The sequence below is a fragment of the Microcebus murinus genome, chromosome 11, assembly GCF_040939455.1.
Source record: "Microcebus murinus isolate Inina chromosome 11, M.murinus_Inina_mat1.0, whole genome shotgun sequence".
Lineage (NCBI taxonomy): Eukaryota > Metazoa > Chordata > Mammalia > Primates > Cheirogaleidae > Microcebus > Microcebus murinus.
This window is the reverse complement of record NC_134114.1, coordinates 87,735,406-87,751,832: the sequence shown is the minus strand read 5'-3', so window position 1 is coordinate 87,751,832 and position 16,427 is coordinate 87,735,406. Positions and strand designations below refer to the sequence as shown.

The following is a 16,427-nucleotide window of genomic DNA, read 5'->3' as shown; positions in this document are numbered from 1 at the left end:
TATATTCACAGTTGGGTAACCTAATATCATCCCCCAAAACAGCATAAGTTAGATGATTTCCAAAATCCTTTACTACTTCAATCTTAATTTCACACAAAAAAACTCAATTCATTCTAGCCCTCCTTCCAAGTTGTTTTATTAGTATTTCTGTCCATGGAAATAGCATTCTTCTACACTCTTCTTCTTTTCATTCTCTATGTAAAACCGCCACCTAGTCCAATCATTCCCCTCCCCCAAGAAATGTCATGTAGATTTAAATTTTCTATTTTATTACTACTACTACCACCTCTTCCTGGCCTTGGTCTTACTTTACTTCAATTTTTCATGCTCACCCACATAGATCTTCCAATTGATAAAACCGATACAATTTTTATCAAGTCATTTTGCTTAAGAAAACTATAAAGCACCCTGTGCTTACCACATAAAAACGACCTGGTTTTCAAGGACCTCCTTAATTCAACTAAACTTAATTCCTTCTATGTGCCTTTTACTCTCATTGTTCCCAGGGTCTTCTGCACGTCCATATTATTCCCTCCTTAGAGGAACACCAGTTCTTCTCCCCACATCTACCCACTCTTTTCAGTGTCTCCCTTACTCTATATGCCTTGAATCAAGCCCACTTCATACAGGCTCAAGGGTATTTACAAATAGGAACAGTAGTAGGCTAAAGTCAGGAAACCTTAGTTCTAAGTCTGGTTCTCACATTACCCAGTATTGTGACTACAGGCAGATTTTTGAGGCAACAAGAAGTCTGGCAATTCAGATTTCTGTTTCCTCATCAGTAAAATGAGGTACCAAATTAGATTGTCTCTAAAATATCTTTGTTTTAAAATATTTTAAATCCTAGAACACTTATTACCTTAATATTTTATCAGTTAATCATACATTAAAGGTCTTATGTATATTTAATTTTAGTTACCAGGTTACAAACTTTTGGAAGATAAAAGTTATATATTATATATTTTATGTTTTTGTAAACTCAGCAAAGCATGGCATAGTGTTTGATAGCGTAGTGGTTCTCTTTCAGCTGTTTTATTTTAGTTATGAGATCATAAAATTACATGGATAAAGATGGGGCCAGCAGTATGATGCATTACATTTTAAAACATGTTTCTTTTGTATCCCTTTAACACAAAGTATCTGAAATCCGTAAGTCTCTGGTCCAGGTACATTATTGAATAACATATATCTAATACAATTGAAAGATTAAAGTATACAATGTTATATTTTCTAACTTTGGAGTGGAAGATGTTTATATGAATACATTCTATTGGCTGTTTTCATCAACTCCTGAGAATATATTACAGCATCAAACTTTATGTTAAAACCTGACTATCAAACCAATTTTCCTTAAGGCTACTGAGAAAAGCAGAGTCAAAGGCAAAAAGCCTTATCTAGACTGGAAAGTAAACTTTGCCAAAAAGACTCTGTTTCTTGGTACTATAATTTTAAGTGCTTCTTAGGAATTAGAATGGTGAACTTTTTCAGAGATAGGAACTGAAAAGGGGGACATCACTGCCCATATTGCAGTTATGTGCCAATTTAAAAAATCATAAATATGCACACATATATGTGCATGCACAAGATATATTTTTGCATCCTCAAAGGGAATAGCATACCATTTACTAAATTTATGACTTTATTGTATTTTATTTAATATATGATTTTATAATAAATTCAAACATTTAACATAATTACCTACTTTAGAACAATTTTAAAATAAGCTTTAAGGCTTAAATCTTAATTAATCACAGAATCTCAGAGGTGAAAGAGAACCTAGAATCACAGGTCTAACACAATTTGTTACAAAGTAGGGACTTAATAAATAAATATTTGTCTACTTGATATTGTAACGGTAGAAAGAATAAAGAAAGACAATCCAAAATTAAGAGTTTTCTAATTTTAACTCCATCATTCATTTATTTTTATTTTATTTAATTAATTAATTTATTTTTTTGAGACAGAGTCTCACTTTGTTGCCCAGGCTAGAGTGAGTGCCATGGCATCAGCCTAGCTCACAGCAACCTCAATCTCCTTGGCTCAAGTGCTCCTACTGCCTCAGTCTCCCGAGTAGCTGGGACTACAGGCATGCACCACCATGCCCAGCTAATTTTTTGTATATATATTTTTTTAGTTGGTCAATTAATTTCTTTCTATTTTTAGTAGAGACAGGGTCTTGCTCAGGCTGGTTTCGAACTCCTGACCTTGAGCAATCCGCCCGCCCCGGCCTCCCAGAGTGCTAGGATTACAGGTGTGAGCCACCACGCCCGGCCACCATCATTCATTTAAACATTGGCTCATTTTCACCTTACTTTCTTTATCTTTAACTTGTTGTACCTATCACAGAGCAATATATATTTAAGCATTAGGAAAATGGAAGAATTATAGAAAGTAATGTATTATTTCTTTCACAGGCATAGAAAACACAGAGCCCCAATTACTCTCAATCATAATGTATATCATTCTGAACCATATCTTTTTAAGTTATGGCAGATAATCAGATTATCTGAGTAAAAAAATATTAAAGCCAAGAATACATGTTTATTCATGCAGATAACAAACATTTATTGGGCACCCACTATGTGCTGTATAGTACAATAAATACCAAGAGTAAAAAGATGAATAAGGTAACAAAACTCACTTCCATAGTGTGATGAAAGACACATAAATAGAAGCATGTTCAAAATGAAATGGTCACCTATCATTGAGGAAGGTTTGGGCAAACAGAGAAAGACTAGGTTGCAGTTCAGACCTTGTTAGAGAAGGTATGATTACAGCCTACTGGATCTTTAAGTTAACTCAGGTTATCACTTGCAAATAATATGAGAACCAATAACTAGGAGATTTTTAAAAAATAATAAAATAAGGAAATGAAAGTATAACACCTATTAAGAGTACAACCTTATAGGACTTCAACATCAGAAAACATATATACATAGTAAAGTAAAAAATTATAGAAAAATAACCATTAATAATATGAGCTTAAGTATTTAGAAATGAGAAAATACAAAATTAAAGGCCACAGAATAATACTAGCAAACTCCCACCTCAGTGAGTATCAGGTTAAATGCTTTGGATTCTATCTGTTAAACCCTAGAGCAGAATAGTGAATAAGTCCACTTATAAGCACTTATCACAACCTGTTAGAGTATACACTTACTCAATCTGTTTATGTTCATTGTCCACTTACTGGAATGAATGTTCTAAGTAGACTGGGACTTTGCTTTGATTACTACTACATCCCTAATACCAGGAAGTACCTGGCACATGGTATGCTTTCAACAGATGTTTGTTGAATGAAGAAATGAATGACTGAATCCATATTACTAGTGTTCTGACTATCCTTGTTCCAGAAAAAAAAAAAGTTAAAAATGCATCAATGAAGAAGCTATTACCCAATGCTTTTGGCTTCTTCAGTTAGCACATGCAATTCTATTTGTATTTCTATAATATATCTAGAGAAGATAGATGATTTATGAAACTATAACTCCTCTACTGAAAACAAAGAACTGACCAGAACTTTTGGAATGACTTCTGATCATAGCTAGAGAGATGGAAATTGAAAGCTATCAAAAGTGAAGAGCAAACACCAAGTATTTCACCCTGTAGACAGGATCAAAATTATTTTTTTTAAAGCTTTTCATAATGTGATGGCTGAAAATAACCATTACCTCTTTGAATGTAAATATATTTATACTAACTATATAAATTAAATTGCATGATCCAGCCCACCAAAGCAAAGCAGACAGTTAAATTGTTAAAAGTCAGGAAATTCCAAAGTTTATACTCCTACTCTAATATTAACTTTCTTAACTTGGCTTATATAACATTTTAAAGGCATAACAGGAAAATTGAAAATTACTGTACTCATTGAAATAATGTTGAAATACGGCTGCTAGAGGAAGCATAACTTAGGAATTTCCTGATTTCTAAGAAATGGAGTTTAATGCCAAGACATTAACATCAATTTTTTTTTCATTTGTAAACTACTTTAAAAATGAAATAGTGAACAAAAGGCAGCCATTAGATGAATTAAGATTATATGACTTTGTCTTGACCTTAATATTTATTACCCAAATATGTTCCATTATATATTAAGAGATAATATGTATACAAAACAGAGGGTTATACATATTAATTTACATTATAATAATCCCAAATAAAGACTATAATACTGCCATAATTTTAGGTAGTTTAAATTTTACAAAACTTTACAAGCGCCAAAGTCAAAGACTGGTTATATTACATAAAATTATTAAAGATGTCCTCTTATATTAAATCAATCCTTGCTTTTACAAGAATAACCACACTGAAATATCATCAAATTTTTAAAAAATTATAAAACACAGAGAGTTTAAGCTCCAAAGCCTCATTATTTCAGATGTGTTACAGATTAGTAAAATATTTTTTAATTTTAACCTCCACATATGCACAGTCAGGACTCAGAAGCTCTGTGCCCCTCTTCTTGGTGGTCCTTGCCTGGTCCAGGCTATGGCTACAGAAGACATACTAGAGGTATGACTTCACAACACAAAACACTTTAAGTAAATCTTTTCAAATGGGAACTCAGCTCTGTTTTCTAAGTTATCAGACCAAACTCTGTATGATTGAATATTTCCTACCTAAGGCAGATACCACAAAGCAATAGTTAGTCTGAGCAAATGCTCCAAATCTGAGGGAACTCTTATGCTTTTGTGGAACCAAAAAAGCTAAAGGTCCCTGGTAATTTGAGGCAGCACATTTAGAAGAGGCAAAAGAGGCAGCACCAATATTCCTGCAAAAATACAATTAGCATCATCATAGAATTTTTCTTTATATAATCTCTTTCACTCCCCTTCTGTCTACCTCTCTACTCCTTTCTCCCCTTTTTATTCCTCAAGCAGTGTAAATAATAACTTTCCTACTCCTTTAAAAATCCAAAGCTTTTCTCTACTTTCTTCCCTATCTCCATTTAGCCTTAGATATTAACTTAAATCAAATTTTTTTCTGTATAAAAATACCAGCTGCTAAGCCAATATGGGATATTTCCTTAACATTTTACATACTTCTCAATATGTAATACATGAAGTTGCTGGGCTTAGATATTTTTCTAGTCTTAGATTATTCTGTAAGCTTTAGACATACCACTAAGCAAAATCCTTTATTTTGGGCACCAACCACCAACAGCTGAATTTAAATATGATAATTCACAAAACAAAGCACAGCATTTTGGTTTATTTGCATGTGATAGTACAAATAAAACTTGCTAAAATTTTCCCCAGAGTGCTTACCCACATAGAATTACAATTATCTTTGGAAAATGGGCATGTCTGGACACTTAACAGAGTCCTAAACTCAGAATTAGAAGATCTGGGTTCAAGTCCTTAAGATTTGAAAGTAATAATAGCACCATACATCTTTATAAAAAATAACTAACCTTCGCATCTTTATGGTTCAAAACATATTTTCCCTTAAACAATCATGACCAATTACAACTTTGTGAAGCAACCATTACCTCTGCCATTTTACAGAGAAATAGACTCAAGTCCATAGAAGTAGAAGTGCCAAGTAAAGGACTAAACCTATAGAAATATTTAAATGTGCGAGCTCTTTCAAGTCCAGGTATGCCATAAGTAATGCAGGATAGATGCCAATGAATTTAGGATGACATTCTTAGTGAGTTTGCCACCATAGTTGACCTATCACAATATATGTCCTCAAAATGAGATTTGACCAAAAAAAGGTAAGGGGGAACCACATCTCAGAGACAGATAAAGGGGAACCAAGTATTATGAACTGAATGCTTGTGTACTCCAAAATTCATATGTTGAAGCCTTAAATCTCAATGTGGTTGTACTTGGAGATGGGGCCTCTAAGGAGGTAACTAAGGTTAAAAGAGGTCACAGGGTAGGGCCCTGACACAATAGGATTAGTACTCTAATAAGAAGAGACACGGGAAAACTTACTCTTTCTCTTCCCACATGCATAAACCAAGGAAAGGCCGTGTGAGGACAGAGCAAGGACAGAGCATTCTTTCTACAAGCTAGACAGAATGCCCTCACCAGAAACTGAATTTGCTAGCACCATGATTTTGAACTTTCCAGCCTCCAAAACTGTTAGAAATAAATGTTTTTCACGCCACCCACTCTGTAGTATTTGCACTAGTCAACTAATACACCAAGTACATAAGATGTATAAGAGTGGCTAATTATTAATTTACAACAAGTACCATTACCGAACATATGATTATGATCTGTACAGCTCTGTATTCCGTGTCAGACCTGTGCTTAGAGTCAAGAATCAAAACCAGGAGACCTTGATAAAGAGGATATTTTAAATAGCCTAAAGTAGCCTTCTCACCATCGGCACTCTGTCAACAATGGAACCAGATTATTCAGACTTTTCTGATTTAAATTCTCTTTCTCCATGCACAGCCAATGCTAGTCTCAGAGACTATCACTAGGCCTGAACAGCACAAGGCTACTTCAGCAACTTGAAAGGGACACACACTTTCTTTAGCTATATTAAATAATTTAAAAAGCTATAAGTATAGACTGAGATTAATACTGGCTTTATCAATAACTTTTTATACCTTGGTCATGATTCATTCTGTGTAGAACATATAAGATAACTCTCCAAAGCCACAGCATTTTCTTCACTTCCAAATCTTTAGGGGGTGCTTAACTGTATGCTCCAAGAACTTCAAACAAATTCTAGGGCTCAGACTATAATCTCTTGGTGCACCCTACTTTACCAAGAGCACATTATAGTTTATTAAGTGGCTATATGTAAAATATCATATTTGATCTGTACCACACAAGCCCCCCTGAAAAAAGTATACATTTTCCCCCCCAAAATTATGAAGCTAAGTCGTAGTAAGCAGTAAAAATCCACACTTTTTACTACTTCACATATTATTATGAGAAAATAAATGAAGTACCCCAGAATTCCCTTGAAATAAAGATATATATGGTCATTTGTAAACCTTAACAGTTAGCTTTTATAATTAGTGTTTTCAAAGTTAGATAGGTACTATTAACATTTTTATTTCATTAGCAGTAATGACATGAACATTTAACAACAGGTATGCACACTGGGAGAACTTACTCTAAATTGAAAATTTCATCACAGAACTATTTAAAGTTTTGTACAAACAACTGTCAATTTCCCACACTTATCTGGTAGTAAGGGAAAAGGTAACTATAATTCAAAATGGAGGCTAATCAGAGTTTGTTTACATTAGTTAAGGAAAATAGTTACACAAAGTATCTCAGTCACCCCTTTGTAGCAAAACCTATAATTTCAACAAGAGAAAAAACTATGTTTATTTACTCATATACAAGACATAATAAAAATTTATACATACATGTCACGCAAATGGAAATTGGGTGAGTTTTTCCTTGCACATCATTTAATTTTAAAAATTAAAATAAACATTATTTCATCTTTTTATAGAAAGCATAAAAGCATTCTAAACAAAAATGATTTTATGAATAAAATATCATAATCTGCTGCTTCATATAATAAAACTGTAATCTCTCACTAATTCGAGAATGTAATGCCCATAAAATACATCCAACTATATACTATAAACTATTCACAAAATTGTCAAGATAATTTCGTTGTGTTGGTTTTTGAGTTTGTCTTTTTTTTAGTTATAAGATCTTTCCAAGAAGAAAAGGCCAGTATTTTAAAAATTAATTTTACAAAGATGCTTTACAAAGATCTAAGAAGATCTAGATAGTAGGTACTAATAAGTATGTTTTGTCTTTTGATATCAAAAGTATTTGTATACATCTATTTAATTGCTGTATTATTTAACAATTATTCACTAAGGTAAAATAATTATTATTTCGCTATAGCTTATTCTTGAAGTCAAGACTTCTCTTTTCTTATTTGAACCTCTAAAGAAGTGGCAAGGAGACCTAACAATGGCAGAGAGATTTCTAGAAATTGAGGGGAAAGAATGAGTAGGACAAATTATCAACAATGCCTGACTCTCTCACTTCAATGTACCCAACAAGAGTTACTCCATTTTTGTCATTATATAAATATATTCAGACTCTGAATATTTGTTATATTTTTTAAAGAGTGCTATATCTAAAATAGAACACAAATTACTGCTCCAAAGTAGATCTTATAAGGTGTCCTCTATATGATAATCAAACACAGATGGAGACATTTATCAGTATCTCTCCAAAAGACTTAATATTTCGCAACTTAATCTCACATAACTGACAAAACGGTATAAAACTGTCCTTTCAGACAGCAAGATGCGTACTTGCCACTTTTGTAGCTCATTATAGTGTTGTGTCATCTATAATTTAAAGTCTTCAATCAAAATCAGTTCAATTAGCAAGTTCAATTATGGGGAAAGATAAATGTACATAATGCACCCAGGTGGGCTGGGGCTTGTTACTATCCACTCCCACCACATACCTTCTTTCTTATAGCAAAGAAATTTCCCCAAAGTTACTGAGTTGGATCACAACCTGGCCTGGGTATTTTGGTAGCTAAGTATAGAGACAACAGTTAGTAAAGGTTACAGCCCATGCCTAATTAAAATTTTACATATACTATATATATATATATATATATATATATACACACACACATATATAGTCTATCTATATTGATATATAGATAATCACTAAATAAAAGTTGATTTGCATATGTATTATTTAGTTGAATTACTTTATATAGAAATCTCCAAGCGTAGAAATCTCCAAGATAGAAATCTTACAGCAATTTGAAAAAGGTCCTCTAAAATTATAAATTAAAAAAAAAAACTTGTTGCTCATAACCTAAAAGAAAGTATCTGGGTCTATTCCAACTGTCTATACCAAGAAAGATTTCCTTTGGCTGATTTTATCCAACTGCCATGGCAACAATTCTTGTCATTGTATTTCAGTGCAAGCAAGGGAGTTCAGTGATTAGATATATTCTGCTTCAGAATTATAAGGTTATTAATGCGACCTTAGGGAAATCATTCTCTCTCTCATAAAACTTCCAACTTATAAGAAAATAAAGATTAAAATGTTTCATAGGAGGCAAGAGAGAAAAAGTGAAATGCTTAAAATGCAGTAGGTCCTGATAAAGTTGTCCTTGACATAAATAATAGCAAAATAAAAACATAAAAGACAACTATACTTGTTATCTTAATATCTGGCTCTGATTATCATTTATTAACCATGACTATGCTAGTCACTTAGCCATCTTGGCTACAGTTTTCTCTTATATGCAAAATGGAAATATTAATATGTATAGTACATACCATACCTAGTTAGAAACATTAATAACATAATGCTTGAAAACAATTTAGAATAAAAAACATACTTTGATAATTATATATTATAGTTATAAGTATAACTAATGAAACTGGGAAAATTTACATCTAATACTGTGCTAATATGACAATGTAAAAATTGTAGGTTCATTACCACTTTATTTTGTTCAATGCCTGATTCATTTTACCACAATAAAATTTAACATTTTTAAATTTTTCTCTAAATTTGATTTGTTTTTCTTTGTTATATCTCTCAGACACTATATTAACTCCCTTATTCAACATTTTCAAATAACTTAAATTCAATACATATTTATTACATTACAAATATGGACAAGGAACTATGCCATGTCACTTTCCTAAGAAGTTCAAACTGTGGATTGCCAAGGCCCCTTTCTTTTTTCATTTTTTCTCTTGGCTTTATATTCAACTTAAAGTTGACCCTTGACAACACAGGTTTGAACTACGTGGGTCTACTTATAAGATTTTTTTCAATAAAAGTTACACTGGGTGTGCCTGCCTCCCCTGCCACCTCCTCTACCTCCTCTGCCTCTGCCTCTCCTGAGACAGCAAGACCAACCCTTTCTCTTCCTCTTGCTCCTCATCCTTTTCAATGTGAAGATGACAAGGATGAAGACATTTATGATGATCTGCTTCCACTTAATGAATAGTATATACATATTTTCTCTTCCTTTGATTTTCTTAGTAACATTTTATTTTCTCTTACTTTATTATTAAAATAATACAGTATATGATACATATAATAGACAAATTTTGTGTTAATCAACTGTTTATATTATCAGCAAGGCTTTCGGTCAACAGCAGGCTAATAGTATTAATAGTTAAGTTTTGGGAGCCTCAAAGGTTATACTTGGATTTTCGACTTGGAGGAGTCAGCACCCCAACCCGTGTTGTTCAATGGTAAACTGCACTTGTAACTTTATCCGGCATTCCCTGTACCCACAACAACTTATACAAAAAAGAAGAAAGGAAAGTAAATTTATTCAGCTCCTACTATGCACCTAGCACTACAACATTACACATACATTATTTCAGTCAATTCTCACAACAACCCTAATAAGTAAGTATTCACATCCTCATTTTAGAGAAGAAAAAGATGAAGAGCCATAGTAGGGAAAAACTTTAAACCAGGTCTGCTAAATCAAAAGCTCAATCAGTAGTTCCCAGATATTTAGTTTTCACAAACCAGTACAATATATATATATATGTATGTATATATATATATATATATACACACACAAACACAGACATACACATAACTGGTGGACTTCATGGGACTGTCAACATTTTATTTTTGAAGAAAATGATATATTTTTTTCAAAGCTCCACTATTTACTGTCAGCATTATTTTATAAAACAAAATATTAACATGAAAAAGAATAGAAAGACATAATATCAAAACAAGAAATAAGCTTTCCAAACAAAGCCTTAGACTAGTATTTCCACCACAGAAAAGCACAGGTTCTCCAACTGGCAAGTGAGAATAACTGCACTGAATCACACTATTTCCCGTAAGAGAAAAGCAGAACACAGAACCTAAAACATCCTTCTATATACTTTTCCCAATTTCAGCACAAAGGCAACGAGAATGAATGCTGCCTTGACTAAAAGTCAAGGGCTTTGTGAAAGTTTTTATGTCAAGGTTCTGAGGACAAAGAATATTACAGAGGCTTAAAAAATAAGTTAAAGAAGCTTCTGGTATCAACCAATGTGTTCATTTTCAATGCAGGTATTACTTTGTGTTTTCACAGATAGCAGTTTATTCCTTAGGCTTTTCCTTCAAATAAAATCTTTATATCTGATACAATCAAAACAGCTGTTAAAGAGGATAGATCTATTTACCTCATACCTAAGAGACTCATCCATCTTCAGTTGCTTTCCTGCCTTTACAGCCTTATCTATCACATTTAATCAAAAAGAGCAAGGATCTCATCTTCCTCATGTTTTGATGCAGTATGTGATGTTAGGATGCTAAGTTACTATTTGAGGATCAATATACAATGGGCTTAGCTTGTTGCCAATGCCAGAACAAATGTTAAATATTAATAAATGAATTTGAGCTACATTTTCAGAATAAATTTACATTTTAAAAAATTCATAGTTTGTCATCAAAACAGTAACCAGCAGAAGTTATAATAATTCTGATACACATAAATCTGAATATTCACTAGTCTCTCCCATGTCTCTATTTCTAGTTTCATCTACTTAATAGGCAGAGAATGGGACTGAGGGTCTAGGGAAGGAAGCAAATACACAGAAAATAACCTGTTGTTTGTTGTCCCGCTGCACTTGGACAAACTCTAAAATCGATCATCATTTATGAATATCTACTGTATCAAGCACCACATTAGGTACTTTACTGCCTGAAATCCCTGGTCCATCACTATTTCATCCTGAATTATCTTTAAATGTCTTTTTTTTTTAAATCCTTAAATGTCTTTAAATGAAGTGGTTTCACTAGATACCTAAAGCTTCTAAATGATCATTTGGAAATAAAATTCACAGTTTTATGAAATAACATTCAGGTCAACATACTTGACAAATTATGTCTTTTAAGGATCAAACAGTATTCTGATTAATCAAGTATACTTTACATGGTAAGTTAATAGTATCATGACTGATCTACTGTATTTTACTAGTACAGTATATTGACTAATCTTTACATGGTACAGTTATTAATATCTACATTGTTAAAAGATTTTAAAAATTAAAATACTGATTTTGTCACTGACTCTCTTTACGGTAATAATACAATGTTATTGGAACAATAATAACAATGTTATTGGAACAATCTATTCATATTGTAAAATGAAATATTAACTGTTAAATTCAAAAGCCATAGGGAGGTTAATTAAGCATTTTTCTGGGCAATACATTTAAATTCAATCTTTCTGAATTTAGTCATTGTGTACACTCTTCCCTTTGCCCAGACTACCATTTCTTTTTCACTCCTTACTAAGGCCTAATTCAAACGTACATTCCTCTGTGGATCCTTCTCTATGGATCTAGACAAGATCAATCCCATATATCTGTGCACTCGCACTGCCTTTAAATAAGCATCCATAATTTATTACCATTTATAAGCATCTAGTGTTTGGGGCACATTTGAGTGCTTAACATATTTCCTAACTAACTGCAGTGCATCCAAGCCTTTTTTTCTCACATAACTGTGAGTCTGACTAAAGTAGAAATTTTAATATCCATTTTTATCAACCTCATCATCTATCTCAGAATTCGGATAAAGAGTGAAGGAAGGTGCTATAAATTATTTGTAATGTGTTTTCAGAGAAGGCCTCTCTCTGATAAGATTATACTTAAGCAAAGACCTAATGGAGGGGATATGCCAGTCCACGTGGCTATCTAGGGAAGAGACATTCTAGGAGAGAAAACAAAAATACAAAGGCCCTGAGGCAGGAGCATTTTAAAATATCAGGAAAAACAAGGCAAATTCTATGGTTACAGCAAAATAGGTGGCGGCAAGGTGGTCAAACAGGCAGTGTAGGTTTAGGTCACATAGGCTCTTACAGGCTATGCTAAGGTCTTTGGGTTTTACTTTGAGTTATAAGGAAAGCCTTTAAAATATACAAAACAAAGAAATAACATAATCTGAATTATATTTAAAAATTATGACTACTGTGAGAAAAATTCACTACAGAGGACAAAGGTGGAAGCAAGGAAACTAGAGGCACAGATCACAGATTCATGTCAAATGTAAATGATTAGCCACAGGAGAAATAAAATTTCCTGGACTTAATTAATGAACATGGTGACCTAGACTCTCTATTCCCTGTGACAAGACTGTAAAAGATGTTAGCACCTGTTACTTGTCAAGCACAACAAAATTGTTTGTCAACAAATTAGTCTTGACCTCAGGGAAAAAAACAATTGTTTGCAAGGCGAATGATACTTCATTTACAAAGGACTTTACAAAATGCACATTAATCTTTAAATTATTAATGCAAATCAATCCTTAACCAAAAACTTGGCAAAATTACAAACAAAAATTTAAAAACATTTCCTTAAAGGCATTACAGAGGGAAAAGCAAAGTTAAAACAAAGTAATGGTTTACAGGCCTGGATCTAGGAGAAATGGCAGCCCAAGAAGGTAAACTCAAACTTTGGAGGCACTCCTCCCCTCCCCCTTCACCAAAGTAGATATTCAAATGCCCAGTTAAAAATAAGGGTAGCTGTTTCCCATCATGGCAGATCAAGGTGAAAAGGAGAAGCCCATGTGGGAACTTTGCATCCGCAAGCTCTGCCTTAACATCTGTGTTCGGGAGATTGGAGACAGACTGACCCAGGCAGCCAAGGTGTTGGAGCAGCTCACATGCCAGACTCCTGTGTTTTCCAAAGCTAGATACACTGTCAGATCCCTTGGCATCAGGAGAAATGAGAAGATTGCAGTTCACTGCACAGTCAGAGGGGCCAAGGCAGAAGAAATCCTGGAGAAAGATCTAAAGGTGCAAAAATATGAATTAATAAGAAATAACTTCTCAGATACTGGAAACTTTGGGTTTGGGATCCAGGAACACATCGATCTGGGTATCAAATATGATCCCAGCATTGGTATCTACGGCCTGGACTTCTGTGTGGTGCTGGGTAGGCCAGGTTTCAGCATCGCAGACAAGAAGCGCAGGACATGCTGCACTGGGGCCAAACACAGAATCAGCAAAGACGAGGGCACGCGCTGGTTCCAGCAGAAATATGATGGGATCATCCTTCCTGGCAAATAAATCCCCGTTTGTATTCAAAAGGCCAATAAAAAAAAGTTTTCAATGAAAAAAATAAAAATAAGGGTAAAGGTAAATCATCTGACTAGCAGTTAAGAGAATAAATATTAAAACCACAATAAAATACCATTAGATACTCATCAAAATAGCTAAAACTAAACATACGATTACTATCAAGTTCTAGAAACAATGTAGGAGTAGGAAAATAAATTCTAATTGTTGATAGAACATGCTACAAAGTCATCTTCAAAGGTCATGTCTATAGCAAGGGGTGAAGAATGGAGATCATTTTACTAAAATGTATATGTGTGGGTGTATATATAAATACATATGTTTAATTTTAAAGTGGTAGTACAGTTTACACTCCTACCAGCAGTGTATAAAAATTGTTATTTTTCTACATAGAACCTGAGATATGTGCTACATAAGGCAATATGGCTACACTAAACGACAAATTTCAATATAGGTGTAACAGCCTTCTATTGGAAGAGGATACCATCTAGGACTTTTATAGCTAGTGAGGATAAGTTAATGCCTGGCATCAAAATTTCAAAGGACAGATTGGCTCTCTTGTTAAGAGCTAATACATCTAGTGACTTTAAGTTAAAATCAGATGTAGAAGTGTTTCTGAGACATACCTCCTTCTCTAGACTTACTTTGGATGTGTCAGACTGCTCTGAGATACTTCTCTTAAGATTGAAGAAGGCCTTTACTTTAACTTACAGGATTTAGCAGGGATCTCCATAATTCTTTTAGGGGCATTAACAAAGGGTTTTACAGCTACTTCCCTGATTTGACATTAGTGCCAGGTTATATTGTATTTGAAGAATATTTTGTCAACTGGGAGACTGGAGATGAGAAACAGTTGTATTCTCCAGCCCAGCAAGTCCTGGCCCCTCTTTGTTCCTTCTAAATTTTGCTTGTAACTGATCAGTTTTTTCTTTAGTACATCTCTTTCTTGTCATATTGCCTTATATACAGCTAGGAACAACCAGCTAACTTTCAACATTCTGCCAGATAGCTCAGGCAAATCCAAATGTTTACTAAGTAGATTTTCTACTTTCTTTCTGAGTTATACAAACAACACAATTTTGCCAATTGTTTTATTATTACATATCTCAGGTTCTACTTTTTCAGCCTCCAGTAATAATTTTCTTACATTTTCCAGCTTCTGCTAATAGTATGCTCACCATTTTTCAAGTCCTAGACCACTATATGGTTCCGAAGCCAGTATCACATATTTTGTTTTTTAAAATTACAACAGTTATCTCACTTCTTGGCTAGATCTTCTGGATAACTTGCCACACACAGCTTCTATATCAGCACTTGTTGCTTCACCTTACACTTTTATGTTATGGAGACATTCTTTCCCTAAACCTCATGAACCAACCTCTGCTAACTTCTTACTTCTCTTCTGTAGTTTCTTCACCTCTCTCAGTCTTCATAGAATTGAAGAGAGTTAGGATATTGCTCTGGATTAGGCTTTGACTTAAAGGAATATTGTGGCTAGTTTGATCTCCTATCTGGGCCACTAAAGATTTCTTCATATCAGCAGTAAGGCTGTTTCCCTCTCTTATTCCTATGTTCCATGGAGTAGTACTTTTAACTTCCTTCAAGACCTTTTCCTTTGCATTCACAATTGGGCTGTTTGGCACAAGAGGCCTAGCCTTCAGCCTATTTCAGCTTTTAACATGCCTTCCTTACTAAGCTTAATCATTTCTAGCTTTTGATTTAAAATGAGAGCCAAGCAACTCTTCCTTTTACTTGAACACTTAGAGGCTACTGTAGCATTATTAATTGGCCTAATTTCTACACTGTTGTGTCTCAGGGAATAGAGAGGCTCATGGAGGATAGAGAAAGAGATCGGGGAATAGCTGGGCAATAGAGCAGTCAGAACACACACAACATTTACTAAGTCTGCCATCGAACACGGGTGTGGTGGGTGGTGCCCCAAAACAATTACTATAGTAACATCAAAGATTACTGATCACACATCACCATAAGAGATACAATAATAATGTAAAAGTTTGATATTGATTTTATATTATTATTGACAGTGCATGTTGCTCAAAGGTAACATTTTTTAGGACTTAAATAGCATGAATATTTAAGAACCAAGTCAGTGGCTGCTTTTGGTAGATAGATGTATTCATAGAAAGCAGCTCTCCATGAAAAATTTAAAAATGTGAAGATACTTCATTTAATTTTTCATATGTCCATTACAAATGTGAAATTGGGATGTCTATAATCTTCCTAATTTCCACTTGATATATACTTTCCCATAATAATGAAATAATTTGTACATTTCTAATTTCTTTACTATTTTATTTTCAAATTAAGGAAGTATAATTCATATCTCTTTCCAAAGTTTTATATTCATCAAACATTCAAAATTATAGTCTCATTTTTTA

General features: G+C 33.5%; 2 protein-coding genes across 3 annotated transcripts in view; one reads left to right on the top strand and one right to left on the bottom strand.

The window, feature by feature from the left end:
* Positions 1-16,427, bottom strand: part of COMMD10 (COMM domain containing 10) — a 157,478-nt gene that overhangs the window by 92,574 nt on the left and 48,477 nt on the right. The gene's annotated exons all lie outside the window — the stretch shown is intronic.
* On the top strand, positions 13,486-14,071 carry LOC105870830 (large ribosomal subunit protein uL5-like). The gene has a single exon (XM_020290201.2). It carries the CDS (start codon positions 13,486-13,488, stop codon positions 14,017-14,019), a length of 534 nt encoding a protein of 177 aa, XP_020145790.2. The 3' UTR covers positions 14,020-14,071.

Excerpts from the sequence above, each read along its gene's own strand:
- LOC105870830 (XM_020290201.2), top strand. The coding sequence starts at position 13,486 with ATGGCAGATCAAGGTGAAAAGGAGAAGCCCATGTGGGAACTTTGCATC.